This window comes from Peromyscus californicus, unplaced genomic scaffold, assembly GCF_007827085.1.
Source record: "Peromyscus californicus insignis strain IS unplaced genomic scaffold, ASM782708v3 Scaffold_14__1_contigs__length_90479793_seg_2, whole genome shotgun sequence".
Lineage (NCBI taxonomy): Eukaryota > Metazoa > Chordata > Mammalia > Rodentia > Cricetidae > Peromyscus > Peromyscus californicus.
Window position 1 is genome coordinate 6,821,457 of NW_026294436.1, and position 13,912 is coordinate 6,835,368.

The 13,912-nt window shown below is 40.5% G+C and overlaps 1 protein-coding gene across 1 annotated transcript in view; it reads right to left on the reverse strand.

The window, feature by feature from the left end:
• Epb41l5 (erythrocyte membrane protein band 4.1 like 5) overlaps nt 1-13,912 on the reverse strand; it is a 124,848-nt gene that overhangs the window by 75,155 nt on the left and 35,781 nt on the right. Inside the window, 6 exon segments of the mRNA XM_052736735.1 lie at nt 721-890; nt 6,246-6,317; nt 7,307-7,339; nt 7,341-7,403; nt 8,491-8,578; nt 8,705-8,825. Coding sequence (XP_052592695.1) covers nt 721-890; nt 6,246-6,317; nt 7,307-7,339; nt 7,341-7,403; nt 8,491-8,578; nt 8,705-8,825 — 547 coding nt within the window.

The following is a 13,912-nucleotide window of genomic DNA, read 5'->3' on the forward strand; positions in this document are numbered from 1 at the left end:
TAGCTAATTCTCCTTTTGTGGTCCTGTGGATTTAGCTGCAGGCCTTATACATGGCAGCAGGCACTCAACCAATGGAATATGTCCTCAGCCCTAACTCCAGTCACTTTTTCTGTATTTCCACAAAAACTGTCCAGAAACTTTTAAAAACTGCTATTGTACTTCTTAGAAGGACACCTCAGCATTTCTGACATGGGTAGAACAGGAATTCTCCTGGAGTTCCCTGTGATTGGCGTGCTCCATTCCCGGCACTTTTACCCCTTCTTTAACTGAGTCCAGGACATGCTGCAGACTCACCCTGACCAGCTACGCAGACGTAACATGAACTGAAACATTTCAAATTCATGACAAAGGAGTCAGTAAAAGCAACTGGTCTTTAGGTTTATAGAGAACCAAAGGATTCTTCATACTAATACCCCATACATTTTTCTGTATGAGAGCAACCTGTTAGATGGAGAATCTACCTTGTTACATAAATTTAAATTGTGGCTTGATTATTATATATAAAATGTGTCAATATATAAATCAATAATGACTTATTTCCCATCTACTCAAGAAATTATTATCAATAATACTACATCTTTAAAAATTTTGGCCAATAAATATCTTTGGCAACATACTTTATTTCTCTGTCTTGATTTCTGCCTCAGTAAAATTAGTGTTGGCTTAACTTTTCTGGCCTGTATGCAAGAGAGGGTGATGTTCAAACTTAGGGGAATTAACCTATATCTAAACCGCGATCCTAGGCGAATGAATCCTGATCGATGAGCACTCTTTTGGACAGGTCCTCGGAGACGGAAGAAGGCATGGTGCTCCACGGCGCATTTCCATAAGTGTTTGCAGGCCTTTGGATGATCTAGTCTAAAGACAAAGGTATGCTCTTGTTCTTTACCCTGAAAGAGACAAAGTGCTGTTTATGAAGTCAGTCATGTCTCCCATTTCTGCAATACAAATACAACCACACCAATACCAGAAGGCAGCCAAGCATGTGGTGAATGCCTGTAATCCCAGCAACTGGGAGGAATGCCACCAGGTCAGGCCAGCACGGCATACACAGTAAGTGCCAGGCCAGCAGGACTAGAGTGAGACCTTGTCTCGAAATAAAACAGTGCAGAAAAGTAATAACAAAGGTGCTGGAGAAAGGGCTCAGTGGTTGGGGGTGGGCAAAGCTCTTTCAGGACACGTGTGGCTCCCAGCACCCACAGACAGCTCACAACAGCCTATAAATCCAGCTCTACAAGATCTCATGTCTCCAAGGTCATCTGCACTAACCACCCACGCACACCCTATACACATAACTACAAATAAAATAAACCACCAGGTGGTGGTGGCACACTCCTTTAATCCCAGCATTCGGGAGGCAGAGTCAGGCGGAGTTCGAGGCCAGCCTGGGCTACAGAGCAAATTTCAGGACAGGCAACAAAACAACACAGAGGAACCCTGTCTTGAAAAAACCAAATAAATAAAATAAAATAAAATAAACTTTAAAAAATAAAAAAAGCACCTAGTTTGCTCTCTGAAACCTTTTGGGGATGGGCAAGTATGGTGCTGGCCACCTAGTCTTGTCCAATAGGTGAGTTTCAGGTTCAGTAGAAACCCTGTTCCAAAACATTAGGGTGGAGAGTAATCAATACCCAATATCTAGCCCCATAAACACGTACACACGTTCACCTCCATGCACACTTCCATACAGGCAAGTACATACAACACTCATGAAAAACCCAGAAGCCATTAAAAAAAAAAAAATCATGTGCTATGATGGGTGTGGTAGCAATTTGCCTTTGGTCCCAGCACTTGGGAGGCAGAGGAAGGCAAATCTCTGAGTTCAAAGCTAGCCTTGTCTACACAGAGAAACCCTGTCTCAAAAAATAAAAAACAAAAACAAACAAACAAACAAAAAAACCCCAAATGAAACAAAACAAGACCCAACTCTTTCAGCTGTAGTGAGTGTGGTGCCATATGCTTGTAATGCCAGCACTGAGAAGGCTGAGGGAAGAAAATGGGGCGTTCAAGAACATAAGAATAGAAAGCAGACAAGTGACCCAGAAAGGCAAACATGGTATGTGCTCACTTACAAGTGGGTATTAGCTGGAAAGTAAAGGATAATCATGCTACAATCCACAGACCCAGCGAGGCTAAGTAACAAGGAGGGCTGGGGGGGGGGGACGGGGGGACACGACGACACATGAATCTCCCTGGGAAGGCAAAATAGAATAGATTTCACAGGTGGACCAGGGGGACCGGTCAGGATGGTAACAGGAGGGATGGGGTAGGGGTTGGAGGGAGAGAGTAATGGGAGAGATGACTGGAACTGGGGGGCATTTAGGGGCAAGGTAGAAACCTAGTGCAATGGAAACACCCTGAAATCTCCGAGGAAGACCCTAGCAAAGACTCCTAGTAATGGAGGATACACAGCCTCACTGGCCATCTTCTGTAACCAGGCAAGGCTTCCAGTGCAGGGACTGGGACCAACCCAGGCACAAAACCTTTGACCAGTTACAATTTGTCCCGCCTACAAGATGTGCTGGGGTAAAGTGGTGCAGAACTTGTGGAAGTGGCCAACCAATGATTGATCCAACTTGAAACCCATGCCAGAGAGGGAGCCCACAAATGACACTGCCTGGAGGGTCAGGAACCAGAGACCTAGAGACCTAGGACAGAATCAAAACATAACTGGTGGGAAAAAAAAAAGAGATTCCTAACGTTATTCTGCTAATGATATTCTGCTCTCCTTGTAGACTGGAGCCTCACATAATCATCATCAGAGTCACTTCATCCAGCAACTGATAAAAACAGATGCAGAGATCAGAGCCCAACATTAGCTCAGGGAATCCTGAGGAAGAGGAGGAGGAAGGATTGTAGGACCCAGAGGGGTCAAGGATGTCACAAGAACATAGCCCACAGAATCAACTAACATGGGCTCAATGGGGCTCACAGAGACTGAACTGACAATCAGAGAAGCCTCTATAGGTCTGACCTAGGTCCTCTGCATATATGTTATGGTTCTTACGGGACTCCTAACAGTGGGAATAGGGGCGTCTGACTTTTTTGCATGTTTTCAGGGTTCTTTTCCTCCTACTGGGTTGCTTTGTCCAGCCTTGTTATGCGGGTATATGCCTAGTCTTATTGTAACTTGTTATGCCATGTTCAGTTGACATCCCTGGGAGGCCTGCTCTCTTCTGAAGGGAAATAGGAAGAGCTGATCTGCAGGAGAGGGGAGGTGTGGGAGACGGACTGGGAGGAGAGAAGGGAGGGAAACTGTGGTCAGGATGTAATGTATGGGAAAAGAAAAAATGAAAAAGCAAAAAAAAAAGGGGGGGGGGGCATTAGAGTATAATTTGACCCAGAGTCTTAAATACTTAATGTCGGGGGCTGGAGAGATGGCTCAGAGGTTAAGAGCACTGACTGCTCTTCCAGAGGTCCTGAGTTCAATTCCCAGCAACCACATGGTGGCTCACAACCATCTGTAACATGATCTGGTGCCCTCTTCTGGCCAGCAGTCATACATGCTGTATACTAAATAAATAAATCTTTAAAAAAAAAAAAAAAAAAAAAAAAAAAAAATACTTAATGTCTGTATTCATTTATTATTTATATATATATGTGTGTGTGTATATATATATATATATATATATATATAAAATATGTATATATATTTTATTTTCCAAGTACTTCATAAAATTGAATTTAGGGTACTGTGGTAGTTTAAATTAATTGACCACCAAAGGGACTGGCACTATTAGGAGATGTGGCTTTGATGGAATAGGTATTGCCTTGTTGGAGGACGTGTGTCATGGGGAGGGTAGGCTTTGAGGTCTCTTGTTTAAGCTTTGCTCAGTATGACACTCAGTCGACTTCCTGTTGCCTGCAAGTTGTAGGAGTCTTAGCTACTATTCCAGCACCATGTCTGCCTGTACACCTCCTTGCTTCCTATCATGATGATACTGGACTGAACCTCTGAAACTATAAGCGAGCCACCTCAATTAAATGTTTTCTTTTATAAGAGTTGCTGTGGTCATTGCGTCTCTTCACAGCAATAGAAACCATAACTAAGACAGGTACGCTTAAAAAAAAAAAAGAAAAGAAAAACAGAATATAGGGGTCAGGTCACTGGGCTTTCGATGACAAGTGCCTTTAACCATTGAGTCATCTCTTTGGGCCCAAACTATGATTTTTGGTAAGAAAGTTTGAAGATCAAATTTCACCAAGACACAAAGGTAGTTCTGTAAATTCCTAGGAACTAAGCAAAATACAAATCTAAAATACCAGTGAAAAAAACAACAAAATGGAACTCTGGACCTTTGTATCTTCTGTAACTTGATTTTTGTTTTATGAAACACATCCAGGGAAATGTAAACAAGGGGGAAAAGAATCAAAATCATCCAAAATGAGAACTACCTCACACAACAGATACAGTAGTTTGAAATACTATCAAAACAAATAAAAAAATGGAGGAATGGAAGAACCAGTGGGGAGGCAAGGAGGGGTGGATTTGATGAAAACATTCGTACACAGATAGGAAAGTCTCAAATACAAAATTTCTTTTTAAAAACTCACACATAAAACTATTACCATATCAAAAATTCACTTATTGTATTATAAAGTTCTTTCATATCAATTCTATTTTTCTCAGTTATGTAATCATTTTTATGCATGAAATAATGTCATGAGCTAAGTGTCTATTCTGCAGCCTTGCCAAGGTCATATAATCCTATATTACCACTAATCAACAACAACTGTTACAAGAACTTTTCCACTAGGCAATCTGCTGCACTCGAACTCCTCTGAGACTATGAATGTTTCTCATTCATTTCCACGGAGTAAAAACCATCACACTATATCAGCCACAAAATTCCTTTTCTGTTTAATAAATGAACAGGTTTGGTTGTAACAAGAAAAGAAAACCAAAGTGCACTGATTAAAAAGCAATGCTTCCATTAACCGATTTTCTGGGAAATTATCATTTCACTTATCTAAGATCAGAAAACTCAGAGACACTTTTATAAAAGTGGGGGGACCTGTCTAATGTCCATATTAAAAAATTTTAAGCCGGGCGGTGGTGGCGCACGCCTTTAATCCCAGCACTCGGGAGGCAGAGGCCGGCGGATCTCTGTGAGTTCGAGGGCCAGCCTGGGCTACAGAGTGAGTTCCAGGAAAGGCGCAAAGCTACACTGAGAAACCCTGTCTCGAAAAACCAAAAAAAAAAAAAAAAAAAAAAAAAAAAAAAAAAAAAAAAAATTTTAAAAAGCCGGGCAGTGGTGGCGCACGCCTTTAATCCCAGCACTTGGGAAGGCAGAGGCAGGCGGGATCTTTGTGAGTTCGAGTCCCAGCCTGGTCTACAGAGCGAGATCCAGGAAAGGCGACAAAGCTGCACAAAGAAACCCTGTCGCGGGGGGGGGAGGGGGGGGGATTTAAAAAAGTTATAGCCATCTAGGGCCTACCTTAAGCTATAGGCTTACTCTTTTGAGCTAGTTACTATATTCAATCAGGTCTACATATATCCTCAATAACTACAGAGAAATGGAAGAAGGTTACTATTACAATACAATATACTACTTATCTGGTCTCCAACAATTAAAAGAAGTCAAACTTAAAACAGTAAGAATCTATAAATCTAATATCTGCAAAACTTCAGAAAAGTGATAGAACTTGACTGTTGCTACTGCTTATCACATCTATAAGTACAACCAAAAAGTCAATTATAAGCTAAATAGGAACACTGAAAATATGCCCAAATACGATAAAAGCCAGGATAAATACATAAAAATCATTTTTAAATGGGACCACACTGAAATTATATAAAAAAAATTGACAAAAACTCAATCACATTTTATTGTAAAAAAATAATCACAAGGTGGATTTGTTTGTTTGTTTCTTTGAGACAAGGTCTCACTGGCCAGCATTATAGACCAGGCTGGCCTTGAACTCAGAGATCCACCTGTCCCTGCCTCCAAAGCGTTCCAATAAAAGGCAACTGCTTGTTCTTTTAACTCTTATCAGGAATTATGGAATCAAGTCACTTAAATGTAACCTTTGTACACGGACAGATACATGATCAACAAGAAATAACAGATGATTAGCTTTTATATTATCTTTAAGTTTAATGGCACAAAAGAACATTTTTAGGATGGTCTGACCTGAATGAGGAATTTACTTCAAAGTATATGCTGAGTTTTTGTTCTATGAGGTACATCCCCATTTGTTACCATGCAACTACTATTAGTAAGTAATAACAGTACAATTCCTACCTGATCATCATCTTTCCACAACCACAATAGAGTTAGTTAATTCTTCTTAAAATCCAATCTGGTATCTTGGGCCTGTATAATATGAGATCAACAGCCATATTAGGGGAAAATCCTTTCCTATATCGAAGTATGTCTCCTTATCTCCGAACACAGGTAAGAACGTCAAGGCAGGCCGCACTGCCCGTCAAAGTCTCTAAAGGGAAGGCAAACATATACTTCAAAAGCAACCAACTAACAAACTGATGTTGCCCATATGTCAGACATTAAAAATATGAAGGAAACGAGAAACACATGTATTTTGCACACCCCTAATGTGGCACAATGAATTCTGTAACCCTAAAGAAAATTTTCAGGGCTAAAACAGCACAGGTATTAAATATAACAACAAGTCATTAAGTGTTTTTAAAGGGTATAAAGGAAAACATTACTGATTAGGGTCTCCTCTCTCTTTTTATCAGTAACACCTGGATGTGAATTTGAGTTTGGGTAGGAAGGCTGAAGTCAACAGTCTTGGAATGTCACAAGTAACATGGGCCATCTTTAGCTCCTGTCTGTAAACATATGCCTAAATGCTGCATACGTCTAACAAAAATGTAATAATGCAAACAGTTGCCCAATTCTACACCTTAGGGTCATGAAATCTGTACACCATCTCTAAGTGTGGAAACAGAAGCTGGGAAACAGGAAGGAGTCAAACTTGACAGCAGGGGGAACAGAAGCACTAACAGCTCCCTCCTTTTTCTGTTGCAGATAGGGCAGCCTTGGAAAATCCTAACAGGGAGAACCACATGGAGGGGTCACCGTGGAAAGAACATTTCAAAAGTACACAAACATAAGATAAGCACACTGAGACACACACTGACACTTTTGACACCACTGGGACACAGAGCTAGAGGACTCTGAATGTCTCTGTCTCTGAGAGAGAGATTGCAGAGAAATACCAGAATAGCAAACACAACTTCACCTGCAACTTCTCAGGATTTGATTGCCAAACATTTTCATTCATTAACAACATAAATGCCTTGGCTCATTAAAAACCAGAGGACCTCTGATATTCACACTGCTTACCAGAAAAACAAGCCGATTTTGGTTTCTTCCTTCAAAAACAAGGACCCCTGTTGGAGTTAGTCCCAAGCTATAGTCATTCCCATCTCTAGCCTAATTTAAGAAGAATATAAAATGCATTATGTTTGTACACAAGAAACAGATTTCAAGTTTTCATACAACTGGTTCTTTTTTGCAGTTAAATAGTATATACAGGCTAATATTTATATTCAAGATGTTTTCAGCAAATAATCCTCTTCAAGCTACAAAGTATCAACCTTGCTTCCAGAACTATTTTTGTAGCAAAGTCTACTCAATAGTAAGCTTCAGTGATACAAAACAGTAAATAATAATAATAATAAAAAGTGACCTAAATGCTAGTAAAAATTGTTTCTCAGCTTAAAAATCAACATCTTACAAGCATCCATGTACATTTCTAGAATTTTAGTTTTCTGTTCTTTCACAATGAATTTTTCTATAGATTTGAGTCTGTTTTGTTGTGGTTTTTGGTTTTTTGAGACAGGGTCTCTCTTTACATATCCCTGGCTGTCCTGGAAATTGCTCTGTAGGCCAGGCTGGCCTTGAATTCAGTGAGATCCACCTGCCTCTGACTTCCAGTGCTGGGATCAAAGGTGTGAGCCACCACGCCCAGCTTATTCTAGTCTTTCAATACCTAATTTCAAACCATTTTCCCCTACCTATCACACATCAAAAATACTCAGAGGTATTTTATACAAACTCCCATGCCTTCTTTCATACTACAAAATTCATAGTTGCATTAAAAATCACAAATGAGCCAGGCAGTGGAGGCAAAGGCAGGTGGATCACTGTGAGTTCAAGGTTAGCCTGGTCTACAGAGCGAGTTCCAGGACAGCTAGGGCTGTTACAGAAAAACCCCTGTCTTGGAGGGAAAAAAAAAGAATAAAAATTGCAAAGAATGAATCAATTTTTTAAAAAGGATTTATTTTTTATTATTTTTAAATTATGTGTATGGACACATTGAGTACAAACACCTACTGGGTCCAGAAGAGAGGAATCAGATCCCCTGGAGGCAGTTTTAGGTGTTTGTGTGTACCTTGACACAGGTGCTGGGAACCAACCTCAGGACTTCTACAAGAACAGCACTTGCTCCTAACTGCTGAGCCATCCCTCTAATCCCAGGAATACATTTTTAATAAAGGTACCACAAAATAGAGCTCACCTTGACCACATGCATATCAACTCCATACATTTCTAGCCATTTGGCTTTATTCAGATAATTGGTTTCAGCTTGTGCTGGTGTCTGACCTCTGAAATTTAAAATATAGTAATTATAAGTCTAAAGTGATTTTTAGTGAAAAATGGAAACAAAAGAAAATAAATACAAAATAATGGCGGTGATGAGGTTTAAAAAGTGTGATCAAATTATGAGTTACCTGTATTCCTTCCATTTCTCAAAAATAGCCAGTTCCATCTCTTCAGTCTGAATGGGCACAAACCGGAACTCAGAGACAAGTTCAGGACTGTGTTCAGCAAGATCATAGTCGCCAAGTTCAGCTACAAATACAAGTTCACAGAGTTATGCTGTGTTAATAATACTAAGAAAATCCCAGATGGGCGGTGGTGGAGCACACCTTTAATCCTAGCACTCGGGAAGCAGAGGCAGGTGGATCTCTGTAAGTTAGAGGCCAGCCTGGTCTACAGAGCAAGTTCCAAGGCAGCCAGGGCTACACAGAGAAAACCTGTAAGAAAAGCCCTTTTTAAAAAACATGTTTTGCAAATAAAGATGAAGAGGATTAGTAAAATTCTTTTCTTAAGCTACCAGCCATTCATGATGCCTAGACCATTCCCCCCTGTAAACCTAGTCTAGATCCAGGACTTGGGCTGCACACAAATGCAGCGGTTTCAATGAGAATGGCTCCCATTGTCTCATATATCTGAATGCCTGGGCCAAAGCTGGCGGAAAGGATTAGGTGGTGGCCTTGTTGGAGGTATGTTAGTGGGGGTGGGCTTTGAGGGCTGAAACTCCCATGCCATTCCCATTTATCCTCTTTCTGCCTCATACTTGGGGATTAGATGTGAGGTCTCCGCTACCGCTCCAACGCCATGCCTGCTGCCTGCCTGCCTGTTGCCCTGCTCCCTGCCATGATGGTCAAGGGCTTTAACCTTCTGGAACTCTGAGTGCCAATTAAATGCTTCCTTTATAAGCTGCCTTGGTAGTGATATTTTGTCATAGCAATAGAAGAAGAGTAAGACAACATAAATCACATTTGTTGGTGGCATATTTTTAATTACACCTTTCTCATTTATTCATATACTAATACTTAGCTTTTAAAAATAAATTCCTGTATTTCCACAAAGGAAAAAACATTTTTGACCTTATAAGTCTTAAGACAATCAGATGCTATCTATAAAAATCTACCCAAGATGCACAGTATATAGCATCATATTATAAGATACAATATTTGTCTGGAATGCAAAATACTAAAAAAAATTTTGAAAAAAAAATACATGGAGAAATTATTTTACCATAATGAATAATAATGGTAACCACTCACTTGGAGTTCCTATCCCCTCGAGACTAATGCTTTGAGCATTAGTGAGTCAAATGTGTTAAAATAATATATATAAAATATATCCTATCTGTGTGTGTGTGTGTGTGTGTGTGTGTGTGTGTGTGTAATATTAAGTGTTTGAGGGCACATACTTCTGCCTGCTGTGGTGATATGTTGTTTGTAATCTAAGAAATAAAGCTTGCCTGAAGATCAGAGGACAGAGCCCAGCACGGAGTTAGCCATAGAGGTCAGGCAGTGGTGGCACACACACTTAATTCCAGCACTAGGGAGGTGGAGACAGGAAGTGATATGGGCTGGGTGGAGAGAGGAATATAAGGCAGGAGGAGACAGGAGCTCAGTCTCTTTCAGGCTGAGGAGTTGATGAGGTAAGAGGCTGGCTGCTCGTTTCTCAGATCTTTCAGCTTTCACCCTAATATCTGGCTCAGGGTTTTTATTAAGACCATTCAGGATTCGTGCAACAGCCTGTGCATGCAGAGGCCAGAAGAGGACGTCAGGTGTCTCCTCTATTGCTTCTGACTCACTGCCTTAAACCCAGTGTCCCACCATTTTAAATGGCTGTCATGTTCTTGCATCTGTCTGTCTCAGCTCTAAAAATCTAGGAGCCTTTACCAGATCTTTATATGGGTGCCAGGGACTGGTATCTCTATGTGCAGATCAAGACCCCTCATTCACCATTCAAGTCATCCCCCCAGTCCCATACAAACCCATTTTAAAGCATATACTTTGGCTGTCATGAGGGACAAACAATACAGACAGCATTTTCAAACTAATGCCTCCCCTTCATTATGCAGATAGAAAACAAGTTTTAATTTGAGACAGATAAGAATAGTGAAAACAAATCAAGTAGATAAAAATTCTCATCACCAGGAAAATATGCTTTCTTTAAGTAATGGATAGATAAAAAAAACAAATGTTTACATGCAAATTTAGTTTTGTTATCTACACAGTGACAAATACTACTGATCTTAGAACAAAAGTACAACCACTAAGAAGGCGAAAACTAAAGTCCTGAGCATCGTTAAATATAACTCTAATTACAGTATATACAGAGATATTCCAGAAAAATGTTTCCTTTCAATGGGTGAACAAGGGCTCAAATTATAGTTTTCCTTTAAAATGTCAACTTTAGGAGACATTTAGTATTTAAGGAGAAAAATACTTAAATAGAAGTATTTGGGTAAGTTTCCCAGTAACCTCATTTATTAAAAAACACCTCAAATTGACCAACAGGCTCTTTTAAATGTGCACTGGTCTGATCTTGTTTCGGTGTGCTGATTCTTCCTGAACTCATTTTCAGAGTGAACAGCCACGATAAGTCACTCTCATGCCACTGCATTCTCTTTGTGAAAACGATCAGCTTAGCATTTATTCAATTACCAGGCAGGCTGCAAACTGTCTCAAAGCACTACCGATGGGAAGAGGGCAGGAGGAGCTCGTCAGTCGGGAGCCCTGGCTGCTCTCCAGAGGACCTGGGTCTCATCCCCAGCACCCACACGGCAGCTCACAAGTGTCTGTAATTCCAGTTTCAGGGGATCTGACACCCTCACACAGACATGAAGGCAAAACCACCAATGCATAATATAAAAACATAAATTTTTAAAAATTTAAAAAAAAAATTAAAAGAGCGAAGATTGAGAGGGAAAGGCAGTGAAAACAGTAAACTTTTTAAAGAAGTCTTAAATCAAAGCAGAAGTCAAGAGTTGGACATGGGCACAATTTTACACCAAACACCAGTGTTGTCTTTTTCTAGCCTGCTGTCTGATGTTATTTTTATTCCTTAGACAGGCATCACACAAAAGAATTACGCTCCAGTCTTAAGCACAAGAACCACTTACCTTGCAGATTATAAGCTGCCAACTGAACGGCTGTATCAAAAGGACACTCTAATCTGAGATCAAAATACAAATTGGCTAAGTCAATTTCATAATCTTTAAGATAAATAACAATAATTTATATTGCATCTTGACAATTTGCTTTACACAACTCTGGACTTATGTGTATATATATGTAAGTACACTTGCCTACGTGTGAGCACGTGGAGGCCCGAGGGCCATGTCCAGAACCATCCTCTGCTCCTTCCCACCTTACTATTTTGGCTACAGTGGCTGGCCAGCGAGCCCACCCGCACTGGGGTTACACAGGCCACCGTGCTCCTGGGTTTTACATGGGTGCTGGCGTGCAAATTCAGGTCCTTTACTCACTGAGCTCTCATCTCGCCAGCCACGCAGTGAACTTGTTTTCTACGTTACTTTTCTACTACTCAAGAACTTTGTAGTTATGTACTGAATAATTAATACTCACTTCCCACTGAGAATATCTTGTTTTAAACTGCAGAACAAATAAATACCTAAGGAAAATAAAAGACACAAAATAACTAAATACAACAATTTAATATGGAAAAAAAATCCTATCATTTTAACTTGAGAATACCCTTTTTTTTTTTTTTTTTTTTTTGGTTTTTTCGAGACAGGGTTTCTCTGTGTAGCTTTGCGCCTTTCCTGGAACTCGCTTTGGAGACCAGGGCTGGCCTCGAACTCACAAAGATCCGCCTGCCTCTGCCTCCCGAGTGCTGGGATTAAAGGCGTGCGCCACCACCCGCCCGGCCCCCTTTTCTTTTTTTAAGACAGGATTTCACCCATGCAGCCTGGATGGCCAGAACTCAGAGATTCCCATGCCTCTGCCTCCCAAGTGCTGGGATTAAAGGTGTGCACAACCACACCCTGGGAGAACATTTTTAATTACAGAATTTTACCACAAGAAAATGTGTACGGGAAAAACAATAGAGGAAAAGAGCTCTGAGAGGTGGAAGGAAGTACAGCTGAAGGTAAGAGAGAGAAGAGCAGGCCAGAGTGTAGCGGAGCAGAGCAACTGCAGAGAAAATGTCAGAAGCATACATGTAAACGAGCCCCGTGACCCATCCTAACTTTATACATGTAAACGAGTCCTGAGACCCATCCTAACTTTATACATGTAAATGAGTCCTGTGATCCATCCTAACTTTATACATGTAAAGGAGCCCTGTGACCCATCCTAACTTTGACAACACACTCACTTCTGTATGAGAGATGTAAGGCTAACAGCAGCTCACTGCCAGGGAATTCTAAAGGAAATCTTTCCAAAGGTATTCTAAACAACTCAGCCTCATCACCTAACAAGGACTGTGTACAAGAAGCAATTCATATGTGATACGGATGCAGGGTAAATTAAAGAAATGGATACAACCTGAAGCTTTATTCAGAATTACTCAAATCAGGATCTAATATCGTCATTACTCAATGGCATTTATAAGTAAAAAGTCAGGAGCCAACCTACACGAAGTTGCTAACAAAAGACAGATCATAGTGGATGTCATAAGTATAAGAATGTAATTTATCAAAACTTATCAGTTCTGTTTAAAATCTAGGAACTGATTCACCAGTCACATCTGTTGGATGCATGAAAATCAACTCTTTTTTTGTTTGTTTGTAAAAGAATCATACACTTTATTTTAATATTTTAAGACAAGGTCTATCTCACACTGTAGCTCAGGCTAGCCTGAAACTCACTATGGGGCCCAGGCTGGCCTTGAATCCACAGTAATCCTCCTGCCTTAGTTTCCTGAGTGCTTGAGATTATAGGCATGAGCTATTTTACCTGACTAGAATCCGACATTTTAAAACATCTTGTTCTAGAATTAAAAACTCACCTGAGACCTTATTGCTAGGCTGAGGAATCCCAGGAGTGGCCTTAAGTCTTAACCCTGACCCAACCTTAGTGTAGGCTTACCGGGTCAGCTCCTCCCGAAGATTGTTTGGTTCCGAGGAATAGAACTTAACTCGAAGATGAAGACAGTAGGGAGAGCCAACTGCCGTTAAAAAAGAAAAGAGCTTTTGTTTGTAATGATTTACTAAGAACTGTCAGTCGGCGAGTCTGCTGACAATTACTAAAAGTATGAAAGAAAAGAACAGATCATTGTAGCATTATTTCAAAGAGAACATAGGCAGAAGTGTGACACAAAGTTTTAAAGTGTGCCAACCACAGCACAGCATTATCAGTCATCCCTTACCTCAGGACAGAGAGCCCGACATT